The sequence below is a fragment of the Coregonus lavaretus genome (genome assembly GCF_964263955.1).
Source record: "Coregonus lavaretus genome assembly, chromosome: 3".
NCBI classification, from domain to species: Eukaryota; Metazoa; Chordata; class Actinopteri; order Salmoniformes; family Salmonidae; genus Coregonus; species Coregonus lavaretus.
This window is the reverse complement of record NC_139990.1, coordinates 49445614-49465551: the sequence shown is the minus strand read 5'-3', so window position 1 is coordinate 49465551 and position 19938 is coordinate 49445614. Positions and strand designations below refer to the sequence as shown.

The 19938-nt window shown below is 43.9% G+C and overlaps 1 protein-coding gene across 1 annotated transcript; it reads right to left on the bottom strand.

Moving 5' to 3' along the window:
• Window positions 1-1084: 1084 nt before the first annotated feature.
• efna1b (ephrin-A1b) lies at window positions 1085-14048 on the bottom strand. The gene is made up of 5 exons (XM_084158444.1): window positions 13786-14048; window positions 3992-4287; window positions 3765-3830; window positions 3468-3575; window positions 1085-3331 (listed from the first exon to the last, which is right to left on the bottom strand). The coding sequence occupies exons 1-5, from the start codon at window positions 13881-13883 to the stop codon at window positions 3210-3212; spliced, it is 690 nt and encodes a 229-aa protein (XP_084014570.1). The 5' UTR covers window positions 13884-14048; the 3' UTR covers window positions 1085-3209.
• Window positions 14049-19938: the final 5890 nt, after the last annotated feature.

Sequence of the window (19938 nt, the reverse complement as noted above, 5' to 3'; positions counted from 1 at the left end):
CAGAATACCTGACCACTGTGACTGACCCAAAATTAAGGAAAGCTTGACTATGTACAAACTCAGTGAGCATAGCCTTGTTATTGAGAGAGGCTGCCATAGGCAGACATGGCTCTCAAGAGAAGACAGGCTATGTGAACACTGCCCACAAAATGAGGTGGAAACTAAGCTGCACTTCCTAACCTCCTGCCAAATGTATGACCATATTAAAGACACGTATTTCCCTCAGATTACACAGACCCACAAAGAATTTGAAAAAAATCCAATTTTGATAAATGCCCATTTCTATTGGATGAAATACCACAGTGTGCCATCACAGCAGCAAGACTTGTGACTTGTTGCCACAAGGGCAACCAGTGAAGAACAAACACCATTGTAAATACAATCCATATTTATGTTGATTTATTTTCCCTTTTGTACTTTAACTCTTTGCACATTGTTACAACACTGTATATAGACATATGACATTTAAAATGACCCTATTCCTTTGGAACTGTGAGTGTAATGTTTACTGTTCATTTTTGGTTTATTTTACTTTTGTTTATTATCTATTTCACTTGCTTTGGCAATGTCAACATGTTTCCCATGCCAATAAAGCCCTTTGAATTGAATTGAGAGAGGGAGGGAGGGGAGAAAATGGCAAACAAAAGGGTGAGTGTGAGGGAGGGAGCGAGAGTGACACTTTCATACCCAGGTGTCAGTTTGCTCGTGGTCTCCTGTCACCCCCCTCATCCCTCTCCACACAGACGTTTGGCCACAGGGCTGTGATGTTCTGGCCAGGGCAAACCAGCCCAGGATGAAAGACAGAAACTGCAAAAGTCAGGGAAGGAGAGAAAAGAACACGGGAAAGACCTGAGAGGGGAAGTTGGAGAGAGGGTGAGATTTCTTCAGAGGGCAGATGGATGGGCTTGGAGTCACCTTTGTCAACCATCAAAACTTACACTTTTTTCCAATGTCAGAATGTTACGGTGAAATTTTAAAACTCCAGCTGTGAATTTTGTCGAAAGTAACAACTTTGAAAAAGTGTGACCATCAATTTCTTTACCTTTGGTTATAAAATGTGGGAAATGAGAGCACTCATGTCAGGTTATTTATTATATCACCCCAAACATTTTATTTCATTAAAGTTTTCACATTTTAAACAAATGCTGTTATTTTCATATACTTTTCTAAATGTACAAATTTTACATACAAACATTTACAAAAACAAGAAAACAAAACAGTTACAATACAGTATGTCTGTAGGTGTTGTGTGTATGTAGGGGATTTCCTTTGCATTCTATTGTGTAATACCTGTAAACCACAGGAGGCTCATAATAATGACCGGAATGGAGGAAATGGAATGGCATCAAACACCTGGAAACCTAAAAGAAAAAACACCTGGAAACCATGTGTTTGATCCCATTCGACTGATTCCGCTCCAGTCATTACCACAAGCCCATTCTCCCCAATTAAAGGTACACACCATAATGACCAGTGTACCGGTTATGTTGTTTGTGTGACGTTACTTATATCAGAGGGAGGAATGGGAGGAATGACCATCAGTAAAGGAAGGAAGCGCAGCTCCCAGCCTCTATGCAATCACAACACAGTCTCAGAATCCTGTCATTACCACTTTGCTCTCCTCCTTCCCCTCAACTCACATTCCCTCCATCTCTTTCCTATACATTCATCTGTTCAACACTAAACCATAAAGAAATACAGAAGCAAAACAATCACAAATTTGTTCACTTGAAGCTGTTGTACCATCTTGATGACAGAGGATCTGGTTATGTAGATATCTATCTGTGTATATCTACAACATATAATGTGTGTTTTGTACTAGTGTGTGCTAATCTGTGCTTTAGAGTATGTATCTCTGTCACATCATTGGGTTTTGTACAGTGAATTATACTTGAATACTGCATTGTTGAGGAAGCGCTTGCAAGTAAGCATTTTACTGTACTGTTCACATCTGCTGTATCCTGTGCACGTGACAAATAAACTTTAGTTTGATTTGAGTGACATTACATTTACATTTACATTTTAGTCATTTAGCAGACGCTCTTATCCAGAGCGACATGTCAAGAAGAAACATCCCCATTGACCTGAGTATCTACTGCACTACACAAGACATAAACCCTGCTCAGAGGACGGTCAGTTAATTCACATACATCTATATACATCATCAATAGTCTCTACATGTAGAGGAGGAAACATGAGGCTGGCAGTTTCAGAGGATTACTGTAGGCTTTGGCTCAAACTATTTGAGATTGAACAGGGAATATGTACCCAGATTATACACAGTGTACAAATCATTAGGAACACCTGCTCTTTCCATGACAGACTGACCAGGTGAAGGCTATGATCCCTTATTAATGTCACTTGTTAAATCCCCTTCAAATCAGTGTAGATAAAGGGGAGGAGACAGGTTAAAGAAGGATTTTTAAGCCTTGAGACAATTGAGACATGGATTGTTTATGTGGGTTCAGTGGGTGAATGGGCAAGACAAAATATTTAAGTGCCTTTGAATGGGGTATGGTAGTAGGTACAAGGCGCACCGGTTTGTGTGTGTTAAGAACTGTAACGCTGCTGGGTTTTTCACGCTCAACAGTTTCCTGTGTGTATCAAGAATGTTCCACCACCCAAAGGACATCCAGCCAACTTGACACAACTGTGGGAAGCATTGGAGTCAACATGGGCCAGCATCCCTGTGGAACGCTTTCGACACCTTGTAGAGTCCATGCCCTGACAAATTGAGTATTTTCTGGGCGAAAGGGGGTGCAACTCAAAATTAGGAAGGTGTTCATAATGTTTTTTACACTCATTGTATATCACTGTTACAATACAATTCAGGGTAATCATGAACACAGTTATACCTTTGTCAGTTTTCTAATAATGATTAGTACATCACTTTCCAGGTAGATTTAGGTTCCAGATTTAGTGGGGTGTCCAAAAGTGTCCAAACAGATCAAATGGAGGGAACATGAGAAAAAAAGGGGGAATAGCAATCCACCCTCTTTCATTTACAAAAACATATGTAGAAAAAAATCATTGCAAAAATACTCTTGAAGATCCTTGTCTCTGGAACGATCCACGTTCCAATCACACGTACACACACACACGCAGCTAAGTCCAGTTGCATATATAAAAATCTATAAAAATCTTCTCTGTGCCAATGTCCAGCATTGGGTTGACAGTGTCTCTGTTTTAGCTAGGTCTGTAACTCAGTCTCAGTGGAGTAACAGGGATAGTAGGAGTGGGAACAGGGTGAAGAAGACCGACAGGGAGACCAGCTGAACACCTGAACTACCCACACTCTTCTGGACCTTAGGCTCCAACACAGCAGGGTCATCTGGAGAGCGAGAGAGAGAGACAGAGAGAACATGTTATTATCAGAAACAAGTGTAACAATTCTACTGTACTTCTACTATCCAGAGTCAATGCTGTACATCTGACTGTCTCTCTGGATGGACAGATGGGAGACGTACCTGCTGGAAGCCTGTTGGAGGGGTTGTGTACTCCTCCTATCTTTCCTCCATCTATCGCTTTCTCCATCGCTCCATCCTTTCCTTTGTCAGCTTTGGCCTTCCCAGAGCCTGTAGAGGACAAGAAGACATCGGTAAGAACTTCATCGTATGAACACCCAACGGGAATATCACTGAATATGGGGAAAACTTAGCCTAGCCACTGATGCTAACAGAAGCTAATGCTACCATAGGAAAACCCGCTAAAGCTAACAGAGGCTAATGCTAGCATGTTGATGGAGACAGGGGAAGTGAGCTCACCATGAAGTCCAACCACGTCCACCTTCAGCCTCAGACACTCCTGGCCGTGGTGATGCAGCGGCTTGGCTGTAGAGGGAGAAGAGAGGGAGGTTTAGTACAAACACCCAAGCATTGTGTTAGAGTAGTCTATAGTACAGTTAAGTGGTAGTATTAATTCAGAAGTACTGCACATAGATAGTAGTGGTATAAGTAAATGAGTAGTAGTACTGTAGTATTGATACACTTACAGATATAGTAGTAGCTCTCTCCCTGTCTGAACTCCTTGCCCAGGGTGAAGGGGGTGAAGCGTTGAAACTTCTCGGAGAACCTCTCGGGGGCATGGGCAGCGAAGGGCCGGGAACATTCCCAACGCAGCTGGTCGAAGGAGTGGGGCTTACACACCTCATAGTCCTCCCTCTCCACCATGTACAGCACATACCGCTCGGCCTCCTGGGACGGCAGCTCCCCGCGTGTGTAGTGGGGACAGATAATGTCCAGGTAGTCGTTGATTTTCACCTCCACTGTGTACTCATCCCATAGGAAACTAGAGAGAGAGAGAGAGAAGAAGAAGAGGAGGAGAGAGGTTAGTGACATGACTGGCTATTATGTTTAGATGACCTTACATCTAGCAGTCCTCGTGTTATCTCTGACTGACCGTCATCTCTGACTGAACGAAGGAACAAATGTAACATTATGAAATATCATCACGGCCCATTCCCAGCCAGACACCTGCTGGATGACAGAGTTGAGCCCATGTTTGTGTGTCCTGTTCCACTCACATGAACAAACACGTATGGAAGAACCGACTTAAACAAACACACACACTCTCATAATAAACACACTCAAGGACAATCATAAACACAAAAAGCTGCTATGACTCAGCCCAAACAGAGTGTGTGTGTATTTGCACCTGCAGCACTTGTGTGATTGCGTGAGTGTCCTGATGTGAGACTGGTGTAGACCTGTCACCCAGACAATGAGAATTAGTGAGTAGCCAATCAGGAGTCACTAGCTGAACTTGTTTGATGTATTTATTTAGACAAGAACACACCACTACACGCTTTCTGCCTATCCCTCCTTAACGCGCTCTCTCCCTCTCATCTGTTTTCTGGAGCGGTCCACTCATGTTGTTTTAAGGGTAGAGTTTCACTGGCCACCTGTATTCATGGAGACAAGACTCTGAGTGACAGATTCTCCCACTCCTTCGGTCTCTCTCTCTGTCTCGGTCTGTCTGTCATATCTATATATGCTCTGTCTGCACAAGTCATTGAATCTCTTTCGCTCCCTTTCGCTCCCTTTCTCTCCCTTTCTCTTCCTTTCACCCCCCCGTCATTTTCCTCCTCTAGTGACTCTGCCCCTCTAATTCCGTCTCTTCCTACTTCCTCCCTCCATGAAACAGAAAGACAGAGGGAGGTGGAGACAGTCTCTCTCTCTGTTCCTTCTCATCTTCACCCTCCCTTGACTTTATGACTCTTTCCCTCCATCTCGGTTCTGTATTTTAATGGTTGTTGTTGTGGTTTCACCCTCCTTCCCTCCAGTCAACCCCTCCAATCTAGTGAGGTATACACGTGAATAAACGTCTCTATAACATACACCAAACACACCTCTCACACACGCAACTCATGAAAGAAACCCTAGAACAGTGTGTAGAGCAGTGGAACTTCAACTTGATTTCTGGTAGGAAGGAAGGTTAGAGGGGGAGATGAAAGAAACATTCAAGTGCTGTATCTTGGTAAAACAGTGCTTTCCAGCTGTCCTCCAGGCCTATTAGGATTCAGCTCACACAGGGACTATGAGTTGTGTTGGCGAGTTGAGTCAGTGGTGCTGGCAGGGTACACACACACTTTTCTGGAAGAGAGGTTGAGTTTGTGGGTAAGAGCTTGTTAGCCCTGGGCTATCATTGTAAATAAGAATTTGTTCAAAACTGACTTGCCTAGTTAAATAAAGCTTAAATAAAAAATAAAAATCAGACATGCACACAGGCTGCAGCACAAACATCATGCCACATACATCACATTTTATTGGTCACATACACATATTTAGCAGATGTTATTGCAGGTGTAGCGAAATGCTTGTGTTCCTAGCTCCAACAGTGCAGTAGTTTCTAACAATTCAATACACACAAATCTAAAAGTAAAATAATAGAATTAAGAAATATATAAATATTAGGACGAGCAATGTCGGAGTGGCATTGACTAAATACAGTAGAATAGAATACAGTATATACATATGAAATGAGTAAAGCAGTAGATAAACATTATTAAAGTGACTAGTATTCCATTATTAAAGTGGCCAGTGATTACATGTCTATGTATACAGGGCAGCAGCCTCTAAGGTGCAGGATTGAGGATTGAGTAACCGGGTGGTACCCGGCTAGTGATGGCTATTTAACAGTCTGATGGCCTTGAGATAGAAGCGGTTTTTCAGTGCCATGAGACAGAGTGTCTGGATCACAGGCGGCTGGTGGCACTTTAATTGGGGAGGACGGGCTCATAGTAATGTATACACAAGTTGTGTTTATGAGAGAGAGAGAAAGTGTGAAGAACCCAGTTCATACATGTTTATGTTGTGTTAGTGTGTGCCCAAGCATCAAAGCCTAGAACAGGAGGTATCTGTGACCATCCTGCCTCCTTTCAACCCTCCTTCCTTTCTCTCCTGTTGTTGTTGTCCTTGTTAAGTGAGACACACTGGCTCCATGTGGGTCCCTAACCCCCCTTAATCCCCCTGCCACTGTGTGTGTGTATGTGTCTGTTTGTGTGAGAGAGAGACCTAGAGAGAGTAACCTGCCTGTCATAACATGCATTGTTAGCAGAGCCCGTACCTAGGCTCATTTGCCAGGGCTAATAGATAGATTAGCCTCTTTCTCACACCACTTGTAATCAATGCCATTTCAAACAGGATGGATATCTTTGGCTTAGCCTTCGCATGCACACACACACCGGTCTGCGGTTAAAGCACTTTAATTGACAAACAAATCTGTTTTCCTTTCTTATTTCTTTTACTTGACTCAGACTGGTAATGACAGGGTTGAGACGAACGGCAGGAAAGAACTGCACTGCTACAGTACAGAGTGAAGAGACTTTCCTAACTGAATGGAATCCACTTGATTCCCACACTCTCTCCTTGTTCACTAACCACAGCTTCTCCGTAAAAACATGTTCTTGTCTAAAAGCTGTCAAAACACATATTCTGTTGCTAATCTCAGTCACTACAAACAATCACACTTTCAGAAATATTTTGCTCTTCTGAAGCTTACTTAATTAAAAGCTATTTGGGTCTGGGGCCAAGCTGTTCCCCACAAAGGGAAGAGGGGGTCTGAATAGGGTGTAATTACCCCCCAAAATACATAAACCCTGGTGCTGACTAGACTCCAGTCTGCCCCCCACCCTTCACCCCCTCTACCCCCAAAGGCTGTGCTCAGTGTCCTCTGCTCACTAGTAGAGGCTGATGTAGACCTGATAAGGAGAGGCTGTGTTGTAGCTACTATGGCTCACAGCATTTTGCACATGGTCCATGTTGCCCATAATTTTCTCTCCACCAATTGTACAATAATCATGATGAAGCTAGATTTACAGTAATGTTGACGGCCTTACTTATCATCAATGGGAGGTTTGTGTGAGCGCGTGCATGCATGCCACCTCAGCCTAGGGATCTGGGAGAAGTTCAGTTGATACAGGGCCAGACTCCTCTCGTGTTCTCTCTCTCTCTCTCTCTCTCTCAGAGTGAGAGTCGCGTTAATGTGATAGCTACGTATGTGTGAGAGGCAGGGGTGTGTTTGTGTGAGAGAGGGGTTCTCTGAAGACCAGAATCCAGGCCGCCTCACGCCCCAGGCACATCTGTTTATCAGGGCAGACCAGAGCCTGTGTGTTTGTCACTGAGGTGTGTGTAAACAGCCAGGGTTGAAGGTAGTCTTCCCTCACCTCTACTCTGAACTGAACAGTTCTTAGAGCTGCTACTGCATCACGTGTGTGTGTGTGTGTGTGTTTGGTAGATGGTTATGACAGTAGGGTGATTGGATGAGTTGTTTAACACCTCATTAACTTCTCAACAGCTTTGAAGTCCTTTCCTCATCTCTTACTGTTATATCACATCTCTTCTCTCTAGTGTCACCTCTCACCCCTCTTCTCTTCCCTTCTTTCCGTACTTATAGGCATATCTCTCCTCTCTCCCTACTATCCCTCCATCTGTCCTCTGTGTGTTTTCCATTTAAAAATCACCAAAAAAAATGCTCTCCTTTCTCTCTCTCTCTCTGTCTGTCTCCTCCTCCTCCTCCTCCTCCTCCTCTCGTTCTTTGAGGAATGTTACAAACTGTCAGACAGGTCACAGGGGTTAGAGTTCAGGGTCAGAATCCTCATACACACTCCCACTGACCCTGCAAGGGAGAGTCTCAGCGGGTCTGAAGGTGAGTCAGCACTGTTAACAAAACCCAGATGCAATCCCACCATATACTCCGCAGGTAGTCAGCAACACGAACACACTGGAGGAATGTCATGACAAGGCTTCTGGGGTTTGTGAGAGTCCGTGGAATAGAAAGCTCTCACACCATACGACTATAAAATCTGCACACACAGGCGTATAAATTACCCTATTAATTCACTGTGGTATCCCACATTCACACCTCAATTCTGAGAGGGTATAGGGCTGTCAGTTGTAATCTGGGCTTTAGTCCTTTTATCCACTAATACAGTATTATTCACTAACTACCCTATTAGAACCTCTCTAGAACACCCTCTATTCTAATCTCCCACATTCTCTCTCCCGAGAGGAGAGTTCCAAAGAGGTTACTCTTCTGTCTGTCACGCTCCAACAGATCAGAATACCAGGAGGCTAATCATTCTGTCCCAACCACCATTATCACATCCAGACTCCACTTATTACTACCACCATCTATTTATGGTGTGTGTGATTCTTGATTCAGAATTGCAGGGTTGGAGAGCCTTTAAAAATGTCAACACAACCGTTTCTCACTCATTCAATCCCACATTTCTCCCCTCCCTCCATCCATCAATGTCCCATCTCGCCTCCCTCCGTCTGTCTCTCCTTTATGCTCTCTAAATTAACCCATCCCCCTCCGTCCATCTCTCCTCTATTCTTCCCTCCCTCTTAAAAGTTAACATATCAGAGCTCAGAACTCTTCATGACGGCCTAATTTCTCAACACAAATCCCTTCCTCTCTTTTAACCTCTACCCATCCCCCTTTTTGTGTTTGCCCCCATCTAGACTCACAGGTCAATCAACCAGGAGGATTGTATTCCAACTAACCCTGGCTTCAATCTGGATTATACAGAATAACACAGTTGGGGTTAAAACAATTTTCATTAATTCAATGTGAATTTAAAAGACATGTCATGAATTGCAAAAATTGTTGGGAATATCCCGGCTGCTTCAAACAGAGAAGTCAGTCAGGCCTGAGCTGAGCTGAGACTGGAACTGGCCCTTAGGGGGCGACAGAGAGCTATCTCTGAAACGCTACATGAAGATACTGTACACACACACAAACAACGTGATAACGTGAGGATAAAGCAGTCCTCAGTATTGTAGAATTGAGTCAAACAATAAGTGGGGAGACACAGCAAGCTGCTGTGATCTGTGTGGGAAACTACTCAGGAAAACAGAGCAGGGTCTTTGAGAAAGAGAGAGACCGACAGAGAGAGAGAGGAAGTCTGGACCATAGATAAGGAGGCGAGAGGAAGAGCTGAGATAGAAGGTTGGTAAGGGGGGGGGCGGGGGTTGGGGCTAATGAAGTATTTTGGGTTTTAAAAACACGGTAAAATGTTGTTTTTTGTTACATCCACGATAATATGTGTGTGAGAGAGTGTTAGGTAAGACAGCTGTTATGTCAGCAGGAAACAAGCTACAGGCCTAGATGTGATTGAATGGACAGAACTATAAGCTGTGTAGCTGGCTGACTGAATGGCGCTATCCTATTGGCTCCTTTAACTGATTGTTCTATGTAGGATATGTTCCTCTACACATTGAGGAGCTTCAGATTTACTAACAACCCCCCACCCACGTCTGTTATGCCAGAGCGATAACAGGGATATCATCTATTCTAAATATAAAAAGCAGCAGAAAGACGATGAGGATTTTTGTGTGGATAGGTCAGCTAGTCAGATTACAGCTCAGATCGTCTGTAATCTGTGTGTGTGTTTCTCCCTCATTCTGCTGTAGGATTAGAGACCCAGAGCAACAGATGAGGTGGGAGGGAGGGGGGAGAGAGAGAGGTGGGTGTAATGTTTTGTGAGTGTAATGTTTACTGTTCATTTTTTATTGTTCATTTCACTTTTGTTTATTACCTATTTCACTTGCTTTGGCAATGTAAACATATGTTTCCCATGCCAATAAAGCCCTTAAATTGAATTGAACATTTAGAGGTGGGTTTCAGAATAGAGAGGGGAGGGAGAGAGAGAGAGAGGTGGGTTTCAGAATAGAGGGAGGGGAGAGAGAGAGAGAGAGAGGTGGGTTTCAGAATAAAGGGAGGGGAGGGGGAGGGAGAGAGAGGTGGGTTTCAGAATAGAGGGAGGGGGGAGGGAGAGAGAGAGGTGGGTTTCAGAATATAGAGAGTGGAGGGGGGAGGGAGAGAGAGAGGTGGGTTTCAGAGTAGAGAGAGGGGAGGGGAATATAGCCAGAGCAAAGAAGGGATTTAAAACAAAGAAGAAAATCATACATTTAACTTTACAACCACCCTCTCCCTCTTCCCCCACCAGCCACCACAACCCTAAACCTCTTCCTCTAGGACAAATCTGTTCAGACAAGCCCAACACCTCAACAACACAACATGAGAGAGGGAAAGAGAGAAGGAGAGAGAGAGAGAGAAAGACAAAAGGAGACAGAATCAGAAAGATACAGCTATATGGGAAAGGAGAACATGAAAAGGTGATAGAGGTGGACGTATGAACTCATGGAATCAGAAAGAACGAAAGAGAGAGAGAGATAGTCAGGCAATAACAAGCTAGAGAAGACCCAGCTGGTGTGGAGAAGTGAGGGAGTGGAGATGGAGAGAGGAACCGACAGGTACAGACAGAGGGAGGGAGAGATGGAGGGAAAGAGGGAGGGAGGGGGTCGAACACAGCTGACAGAGTTGAGTATAGTAACGGGGCAATGTGGAATGCTGGCTGCGACTAATATTAACACCCAACTCCTCCCTCGTGCCCCACGAGAGTGTGTGTGTGTGTATGTATATGTGTGTGTGTGTGCGTGCATGAATGTGTGTGTGAGTCACTGATTTATCAGTGCCCCTCCCTTTCTCTGACATTGGAGTTCAGGCAACACTACACACTCGGTCAAAAACAAAAAAACACTTCCAGTAACAATGCATTGCGCCAAAACAAATGATTAAGCTGTTGGATCAGGTCGAAACAAGCCCTGTCTCTCTCACACACACACAGTAGTCTATAAAACAAGGTTGGAACAGACTGCGAAAAACCCATTTCTACAACGGTCAGGTCGGAGACTGACAACTGTACACACACACACACTGAGCGATCTGTGTGTTACCATCTGGAGTCAGTCAGTACACATCAGTTTACACCTGATCACTTTAGATTAATCAGTCAGGAATCAATTAGACTCACTGATTCACTGGCTGTCTGTCTGACTGACAGATTGATCACATGGGAGTGAATCAGGTGGTTGAGACACAGTGTAAAGTGGGACGACAGTTGAGGGACCTGATTGGGCTTTCAGGCTGAAAACTGCCCAGAGAGAAAGAGAGATAGAAAGAGAGTTTGAAAAAAAAAAAAGTGGTTGAAAAAGAAAGAAGGAAACTCTGAAAATGAGGGATTAGAGGAGGAAGAGAGATTATACAGTAAAAATGTGGTAAAAATAGCGGGTTGGTACGGGCCAGACTAGGATTAAGTCTTCATTTTAACAGTGATTATTCTCCTTCTGAACCACATTCACTGAGTTCCAGTTGGAGGTTTTCAGAGACTTTAGATAAAGACTTCTGGGAAAAACCAATGTGTGTGTGTGTGTGAGAGAGAGAGACGTGCAGTACAGAATGTGTAAGTAGAGATTATATCATGAGTAATAGTTATCAGTGTGAGCCTATCGGTCTTTAGTAAACAATCTTTTGCACCATTGGACACTGAGCGCATCACTGCTCCCACATCAAACTGGCATGGCAAGTTTCCATGTAGTTTGTTTTTGTTATGTGTGACTGTGTCAATGTGTATGTGAGACAGTGTGTCTGAACATGCTTGTTTGATGTGTGAACATATTTCTATGTCTGGTTATGTGTGTGTGTGTCTGTGTGCTAGTCTATCTTTAGTCTGCTACGAAAAGGATCAGTGTGTTACATTATGATTTTTCTTGTTGTTGTTATGCAACGCAAGTTAGAGTGGGAATGTAGTCCAGAGCCGGATTAAAAGAACACACATAATATGCCCACAAACACTTTGACTCAGACCACTGCCCCTCAATCAAGTGTTCTTTCTGTTCACTTTGTATTTCTCCGGCCTTTATAGCAATTCTCACTTGACCCGAAAATCTGAAGCTCTGATTTCTCCTCTATGGCCTCTTTCTTATCTCATTATGGCCTAAAAAGAGTTCAGATCCTTCTCTTCCTCCTCATATCACCTGATCAACAGAAGTCGTGTTCCTTGTGCTCGAGCCACCGTCTCGGTGATGTCATACCGACAAACCCAGGTAAAGTCAGACATGCGCGCGAAACAGGTGAAGCACACGACAAAAACCCATTACGTCACCGACGGTATAACTAGTCAACAAAACTTTCCGGTGTTAACGTCATTAAATCAATTATTACAAAACCATGTCTTTCCCATTTCGGACAAAATCTAATGTAGCTCTGTCGTCATCATTGGCCTAAGGAGAATTAAGCTACTGAGAGAAAGTGCAAATGTAATTAAGGCAACACAAAAAGGCCGTAATGAATTTTGACCTTGCGATAATAAGGTACAATAATATCGACCAGAGTCGGCTGAAACCGTGACCCCTCAGTCTTTGCTTTCCATTTTCTCTATAAAATAATCCATCCTTCTTTCTCGCCATCTTCAGTTCTGCGCTAAAAGCTCAATAAATCACACGGCCTCTCAAACGCCTGTCAAGCTCCATTGATCCCACTGAGTGGCTGGGTAGTGTTACAATTTCTGACCCCAAAACAAAACAATCAGCATTGGACATCACACACACACACACACACAGACAGACACAACAACTTTTGGAGATCTGAAATGTCAGACTGTCAGCAGTACCAATAGAGTGAAACACAGACAGAAATATAGCCTGTATTCAGACACTCAGGTCGAGTTGGTTCATGACAGCCTATTCATTTTTATGCTATGTTGTGTGAGGGTGTCTGTCTGTGTATCGGGGTTATATATAGGGTTGATTCTGTCTGTCAAGCTGTTTCAGAATTCGATCCCAATCTCCACCTCTGTCTCTGTTTATGCCCTGGTGGCAACTGGCCTAATTTCAATCCTGTTACCTGGTTAAAGTGGCAACCAGACAGCTAATACAACAAGGCACACAGCCTACAACTAATAGCCTACAAGTGTAAGAAATAAAAGCAATACCAAAATCCAGATGTCATCAAATTGAGTCCCATTGGACAGAGGTCAATTCAACGTCTATTCCACATAGGTTCAACATAATTTCATTGAAATGAAGTGCAATCAACGTTGATTCAACCAGGCCGTGTGTGCCCAGTGGGGTGTGATGTCTGATAAAGAACCGAGGAAATTCAGCGTGTAGGCTATCCATTGAGTGGATGACACACAAACAGTATTTATCTCATGACATAAAGTGTAGTTGAGTAGGCCTAGTATAGTGTCAAATAAGCATTCTCGAAGTGAGTTGAGCACTAGGTGCGCGTAAACACACAAATCACACGCTCTTTTAATGTGTGTTACACCAAAATACGCACAACGCGCGTGCGTAAACACACACACACACACACACACACACACACACACACACACACACACACACACACACACACACACACACACACACACACACACACACACACACACACAGAGAGAGCGAGATAGATAGAGAGAAAGAGATTAAAAACAAAACTTACTTTGGGTTTGTGCTATTCCAGAAGACGCTGTGTCTCTCTGCAGAGGCTAACCAGGTTCCGAAGCTCACTGCCAAACATACCAGCCACACCAAATCCATAGCTGCTGATTTAGGACCAGATCAAGAACCGGAACAAAACGAAACGCCGACAAATACTGTCAGGTAGTGCACACTATCAAAACAAATAAAGTTGATGTTGGTAATCAAAAACGTGACTTAAAAATAAATGAATGATAGCGGTGCTGGTCTATTGCTCTTCTGTTTGGTTGAGACCGAGGCGCGTTGACTGTTTTGTCTAACCGAGCCACGCCTCTCCTGGTTGTATAGCCAATAGCAGCGGGCAAAACGCCCCTAGAGACGCCATGAACACTTTATCCAATCTATATGATATAATCAAAGCTATGGACCGAAATATATAGGCTAATAGCTATTTCTATGACATTGAAATAAATGTATGAAGCACTCAAAATAGTTTTTGTGTTTCTTTTGTTGTGACCAAAAGTTTTGTCTTAGAATTTTAGTCATGAATGCAAAACTTGCAGAATTGTTTTCCCTTGATTAATTATAGGCCTACATATTCAACAACACGACAATGTGAAATAGCAATACTATGGTATGCTTGAGAAAATAAGTGAGTATAATGTAATGTAAGGTATAAGTCTACCTAAATGTTCTAGGAGAGCCCGTCTGTGACTGTTTCGGTCAGTCAGATGTTATCTGTGTAGCTAATCTTCTGGATCCCCTGTAGCCATATAGTCTGCAGGCACATAGTGACTGTAAATTAGCAACACAAAGCTGCTCAAAATAATGCATTATAATATATACAGTGGGGGAAAAAAGTATTTAGTCAGCCACCAATTGTGCAAGTTCTCCCACTTAAAAAGATGAGAGGCCTGTAATTTTCATCATAGGTACACGTCAACTATGACAGATAAAATGAGAAAAAAAAATCCAGAAAATCACATTGTAGGATTTTTAATGAATTTATTTGCAAATTATGGTGGAAAATAAGTATTTGGTCAATAACAAAAGTTTCTCAATACTTTGTTATATACCCTTTGTTGGCAATGACACAGGTCAAACGTTTTCTGTAAGTCTTCACAAGGTTTTCACACACTGTTGCTGGTATTTTGGCCCATTCCTCCATGCAGATCTCCTCTAGAGCAGTGATGTTTTGGGGCTGTCGCTGGGCAACACGGACTTTCAACTCCCTCCAAAGATTTTCTATGGGGTTGAGATCTGGAGACTGGCTAGGTCACTCCAGGACCTTGAAATGCTTCTTACGAAGCCACTCCTTCGTTGCCCGGGCGGTGTGTTTGGGATCATTGTCATGCTGAAAGACCCAGCCACGTTTCATCTTCAATGCCCTTGCTGATGGAAGGAGGTTTTCACTCAAAATCTCACGATACATGGCCCCATTCATTCTTTCCTTTACACAGATCAGTCGTCCTGGTCCCTTTGCAGAAAAACAGCCCCAAAGCATGACGTTTCCACCCCCATGCTTCACAGTAGGTATGGTGTTCTTTGGATGCAACTCAGCATTCTTTGTCCTCCAAACACGACGAGTTGAGTTTTTACCAAAAAGTTCTATTTTGGTTTCATCTGACCATATGACATTCTCCCAATCCTCTTCTGGATAATCCAAATGCACTCTAGCAAACTTCAGACGGGCCTGGACATGTACTGGCTTAAGCAGGGGGACACGTCTGGCACTGCAGGATTTGAGTCCCTGGCGGCGTAGTGTGTTACTGATGGTAGGCTTTGTTACTTTGGTCCCAGCTCTCTGCAGGTCATTCACTAGGTCCCCCCGTGTGGTTCTGGGATTTTTGCTCACCGTTCTTGTGATCATTTTGACCCCACGGGGTGAGATCTTGCGTGGAGCCCCAGATCGAGGGAGATTATCAGTGGTCTTGTATGTCTTCCATTTCCTAATAATTGCTCCCACAGTTGATTTCTTCAAACCAAGCTGCTTACCTATTGCAGATTCAGTCTTCCCAGCCTGGTGCAGGTCTACATTTTTGTTTCTGGTGTCCTTTGACAGCTCTTTGGTCTTGGCCATAGTGGAGTTTGGAGTGTGACTGTTTGAGGTTGTGGACAGGTGTCTTTTATACTGATAACAAGTTCAAACAGGTGCCATTAATACAGGTAACAAGTGGAGGACAGAGGAGCCTCTTAAAGAAGAAGTTACAGGTCTGTGAGAGCCAGAAATCTTGCTTGTTTGTAGGTGACCAAATACTTATATTCCACCATAATTTGCAAATAAATTCATTAAAAATCCTACAATGTGATTTTCTGGATTTTTTTTCCATAGTTGACATGTACCTATGATGAAAATTACAGGCCTCTCTCATCTTTTTAAGTGGGAGAACTTGCACAATTGGTGGCTGACTAAATACTTTTTTCCCCCACTGTATATAGACACACCCACACACACACACATATATATATACAATATAGCCTACCTTTATTATCCCACATGGTATTCACTTTTTTTGTGCCACTAAAAAACATGACTGACAAAAACAAAAATGAGTACATTGCAGAAATATCAGAAAATCTGCCAAACACAATGTGTTCCCCTGCTAGTCCAGGCCTTTGTGGGTTCAGGGGCTGGCCAATTGGGGTGTGCCTCCCTGGGGCAGGGACTAGGACAGTGTGTGTGTGTGTGGTGTGTGTGTGTGTGTGTGTGTGTGTGTGTGTGTGTGTGTGTGTGTGTGTGTGTGTGTGTGTGTGTGTGTGTGTGTGTGTGTGTGTGTGTGTGTGTGTGTGTGTGTGTGTGTGTGAATATTAATGAAGATGGCTCTGCAGTGGATAGTTATTAGTGTTTTTTTAAATGCTGATCTTAACTATTTTTTTGTACATAATATTTCCGCCATCATTTCCTCTGACTGAAAAGAGCTTCTGGGCATCAGAACAGTGATCACTAACTTCGATTTGGATGAAGATTTCTACTTCAACGAGTTGGCAGCTGTTGACATACTGCTCATTCTGGACGAGGCCCTAATCCCCGGGACTCAAAAGAGGAAGAGACGCCTGTAGTGTATTGTATCCATTGTATTGGCAAATGTACAATCACTAGAGAACAAACTAGACAAGCTCCGTTCGAAACTATCCTATCAACAGGACCTAAAGAATTGCAATATTTTAATGCAGGGAAATTGAAATCCATCTAACTTCATTTTTACAAGCATGTCACCTGTGCAACTAGAGGCGACAAAACTCTAGATCACATTTACTCCACACACAGAAACGCATGCAAAGCTCTATCTCGCCCTCCATTTGGCAAATCGGTCCATAACTCTATCGTCCTGATTCCTGCTTACGAGCAAAAACTCAAACAGGAAGTATCAGCTCAATACAGAAGTGGTGTGATGAAGCGGATGCTAAGCTACAGGACTGTTTCGCTAGCACAGACTGGAATATGTTCCGGAATTCATCTGGTAACATTTAGGTGTTTGCCACATCAGTCACCGGCTTCATTAATAATTTGATCAACGACGTCGTCCCTACAATGACCACACGTACATATCCCAACCAGAAGCCATTGTCACGCCCTGGCTTTGAGAGGCCGGTTGTCTTTAGTTGGTTTGGTCAGGGCGTTAGTTTCTATGTGTATATCTATGGTTAGTTCTAGGTTTATATTTCTATGTTTGGTCGGGTGTGATTCCCAATCAGAGGCAGCTGTCGCTTGTTGTCTCTGATTGGGGATCATACTTAGGTAGCCTGGTTGCCTACCTTAGTTGTGGGATCTTGTTTATGACTCTTGTTTGGCTTGTTGTGTGTAGCCACTGTTAAGCTTCACGTTACGTTGCTTTCTGTTGTTTTGTCGAGTGTTTATCAGTTCTAATAAACATGTACGCATACCACGCTGCACCTTGGTCTGACCCGTCTCTCAACGATCGTGACAGCCATGGATTACAGGCAACATCCACACTGAGCTAAAGACTAGAGCTGACGCTTTCAAGGAGCGGGACACTAACCTGGATGCTTATAAGAAATCCCACTTTGACCTCCGACGAGCCATCAAACAGTCAAGACGTCAATACAGGACTAAGATCGAATCCTACTACGCCGGCTCTGATGCTCGTCAGATGTGGCAGGGCTTGAGTAAGGCCTATAAACAGGTTAACATTCACAAGGCCATGGGGCCATATGGATTAACAGCACGTGAACTCAGAGCATGCGCTGACCAGCTGGCAAGTGTCTTCACTGACATTTTTAACCTCTCCCTGACCCAGCCTGTAATACCTACATGTTTCAAGCAGACCACCATAGTCCCAATGTCCAAGAAAGCCAAGGTAACCTGTCTTAATGATTATTGCCCCGTAGCACTCACATCTGTCGCCATTAAATTATTTGAAAGGCTGGTCAAGGCTCACATGAACAGAATCATCCCAGACACCCTCGACCCACTCTAAATCGCATACCTCCCCAACAGATCCACAGATGACGCAATCTCTATTGCATTCCACACTGCCCTCTCCTCCTCAGGAGGCTGAAAAGATTTGGCATGGGCCCTCAGATCCTCAAAAAGTTTCACAGCTGCACCATTGAGAGCATCTTGACTGGCTGCATCAATGCTTGTTATGGCAACTGCTTGGCATTTGACCGCAAGGCACTACAGAGGGTAGTGCGTACGGCCCAGTACATCACTGGGGCCGAGCTCCCTGCCATCCGGGGCCTCTATACCAGGCGGTGCCAGAGGAAGGCCCTAACAATAGCTATCCGGACTATCTGCATTGATCCTTTTTGACTAATCACAAACTCTGCTGCTACTGTTTATTATCTATCCGGTTGCCTATAATAATAATAATAATAATAATAAATCACATTTGTAGAGTGCTTTATCCCTCTCTATATGTACATATCCACCTCAATTACTTCGTACCCCTGTACATCGACTCGGTAGTAGTACCCCCTGTTTATAGCCAAGTTATCGTTACTCATTGTGTATTTATTCCTCATGTTATTATTTTCTATTATTTCTCTCTGCGTTGTTAGGAAGGGCCCGTAAGTAAGCATTTCACTGTTAGTCTACACCTGTTGTTTACGAAGCATGTGACAAATCCAATTAGATTTGATTATATATATATATATTTTGTGTGTGTGTCTGTCTGTGTGTGTGTGTGCGCACGTGTGTGTGGGTGCGTGTGTGTTGGTGCGTGTGTGTGTATGTGTGTGTGTGGTAGTGGAGCCGGGCTAAGAGAGTGTCTGACTGAACTGCCCCCAGGTTGGGCTGGGCAAGCACACACTTGCCCCTGGCTCTCTGACAGACGATACAACCTCCAACACACACACACACACACACACACACACACACTGGGGACCCCAGGCTGTGGGATGGATAGTCAGAGATGAGGTTGCTTTTCCATTTATGATAATGTCATTTAGCGGAAGAGATGAGCGGTACAGCCAGGAGGACTGAGGGAGAGAGGTACAGCCAGGAGGACTGAGGAAGAGAGGTACAGCCAGGAGGACTGAGGGAGTGAGGTACAGCCTGGAGGACTGAGGGAGAGAGGTACAGCCTGGAGGACTGAGGGAGAGAGGTACAGCCAGGAGGACTGAGGGAGAGAGGTACAGCCAGGAGGACTGAGGGAGAGAGGTGTGAGAGGAGGAGAAATAGAGGAGTGTGAGCAGGTTACAGTGGGAAGGTATGGTTTAGAAGTGCAACACACACACACACGTACACGACCTAACACATTACCTAAATATAGGCAGGATATTGGATCCCCCAAATCCACACATCCCACTCAACACTCTCAAACACACACACACACACACGGATACAGTACATCCTGCATTCTATACACCTCCTCTGCTGTAGCAGCCGTGGAATGGGATCTCCCCAACACACACTTCCGACCGACACACTCCTTCTTCAATGGCAAGGTTTCGTCCTTATGTCACAGTGCTGCTGCTGCTGCTGCTGATGATGATGGCTGTAACTCCAGCCTCCCACAGCCAACAGCCAACAGAGAGGAAAGACCTTCCTGTTAATAAAATAGTTACTAAGAAAGACAAAGTGAGAGTAGAACCATTATAAAAGAGGACAGAAGAGAGAAAAAGAGAGTGAGAGTGAGAGAGAGAGAGAGAGAGAGAGAGAGAGAGAGAGAGAGAGAGAGAGAGAGAGAGAGAGAGAGAGAGAGAGAGAGAG

What these genes read in the sequence shown, in the direction of transcription:
- efna1b (XM_084158444.1), bottom strand. Translation starts at nt 13,883, where the DNA reads ATGGATTTGGTGTGGCTGGTATGTTTGGCAGTGAGCTTCGGAACCTGG. An exon ending in TGGAATAGCACAAACCCAAA is followed by an intron (nt 4,288 to 13,785) that starts GTAAGTTTTGTT and finishes CTCTCTCTCTAG; the next exon opens with TTTCCTATGGGATGAGTACA. An exon ending in CTCCAACAGGCTTCCAGCAG is followed by an intron (nt 3,332 to 3,467) that starts GTACGTCTCCCA and finishes CTCGCTCTCCAG; the next exon opens with ATGACCCTGCTGTGTTGGAG.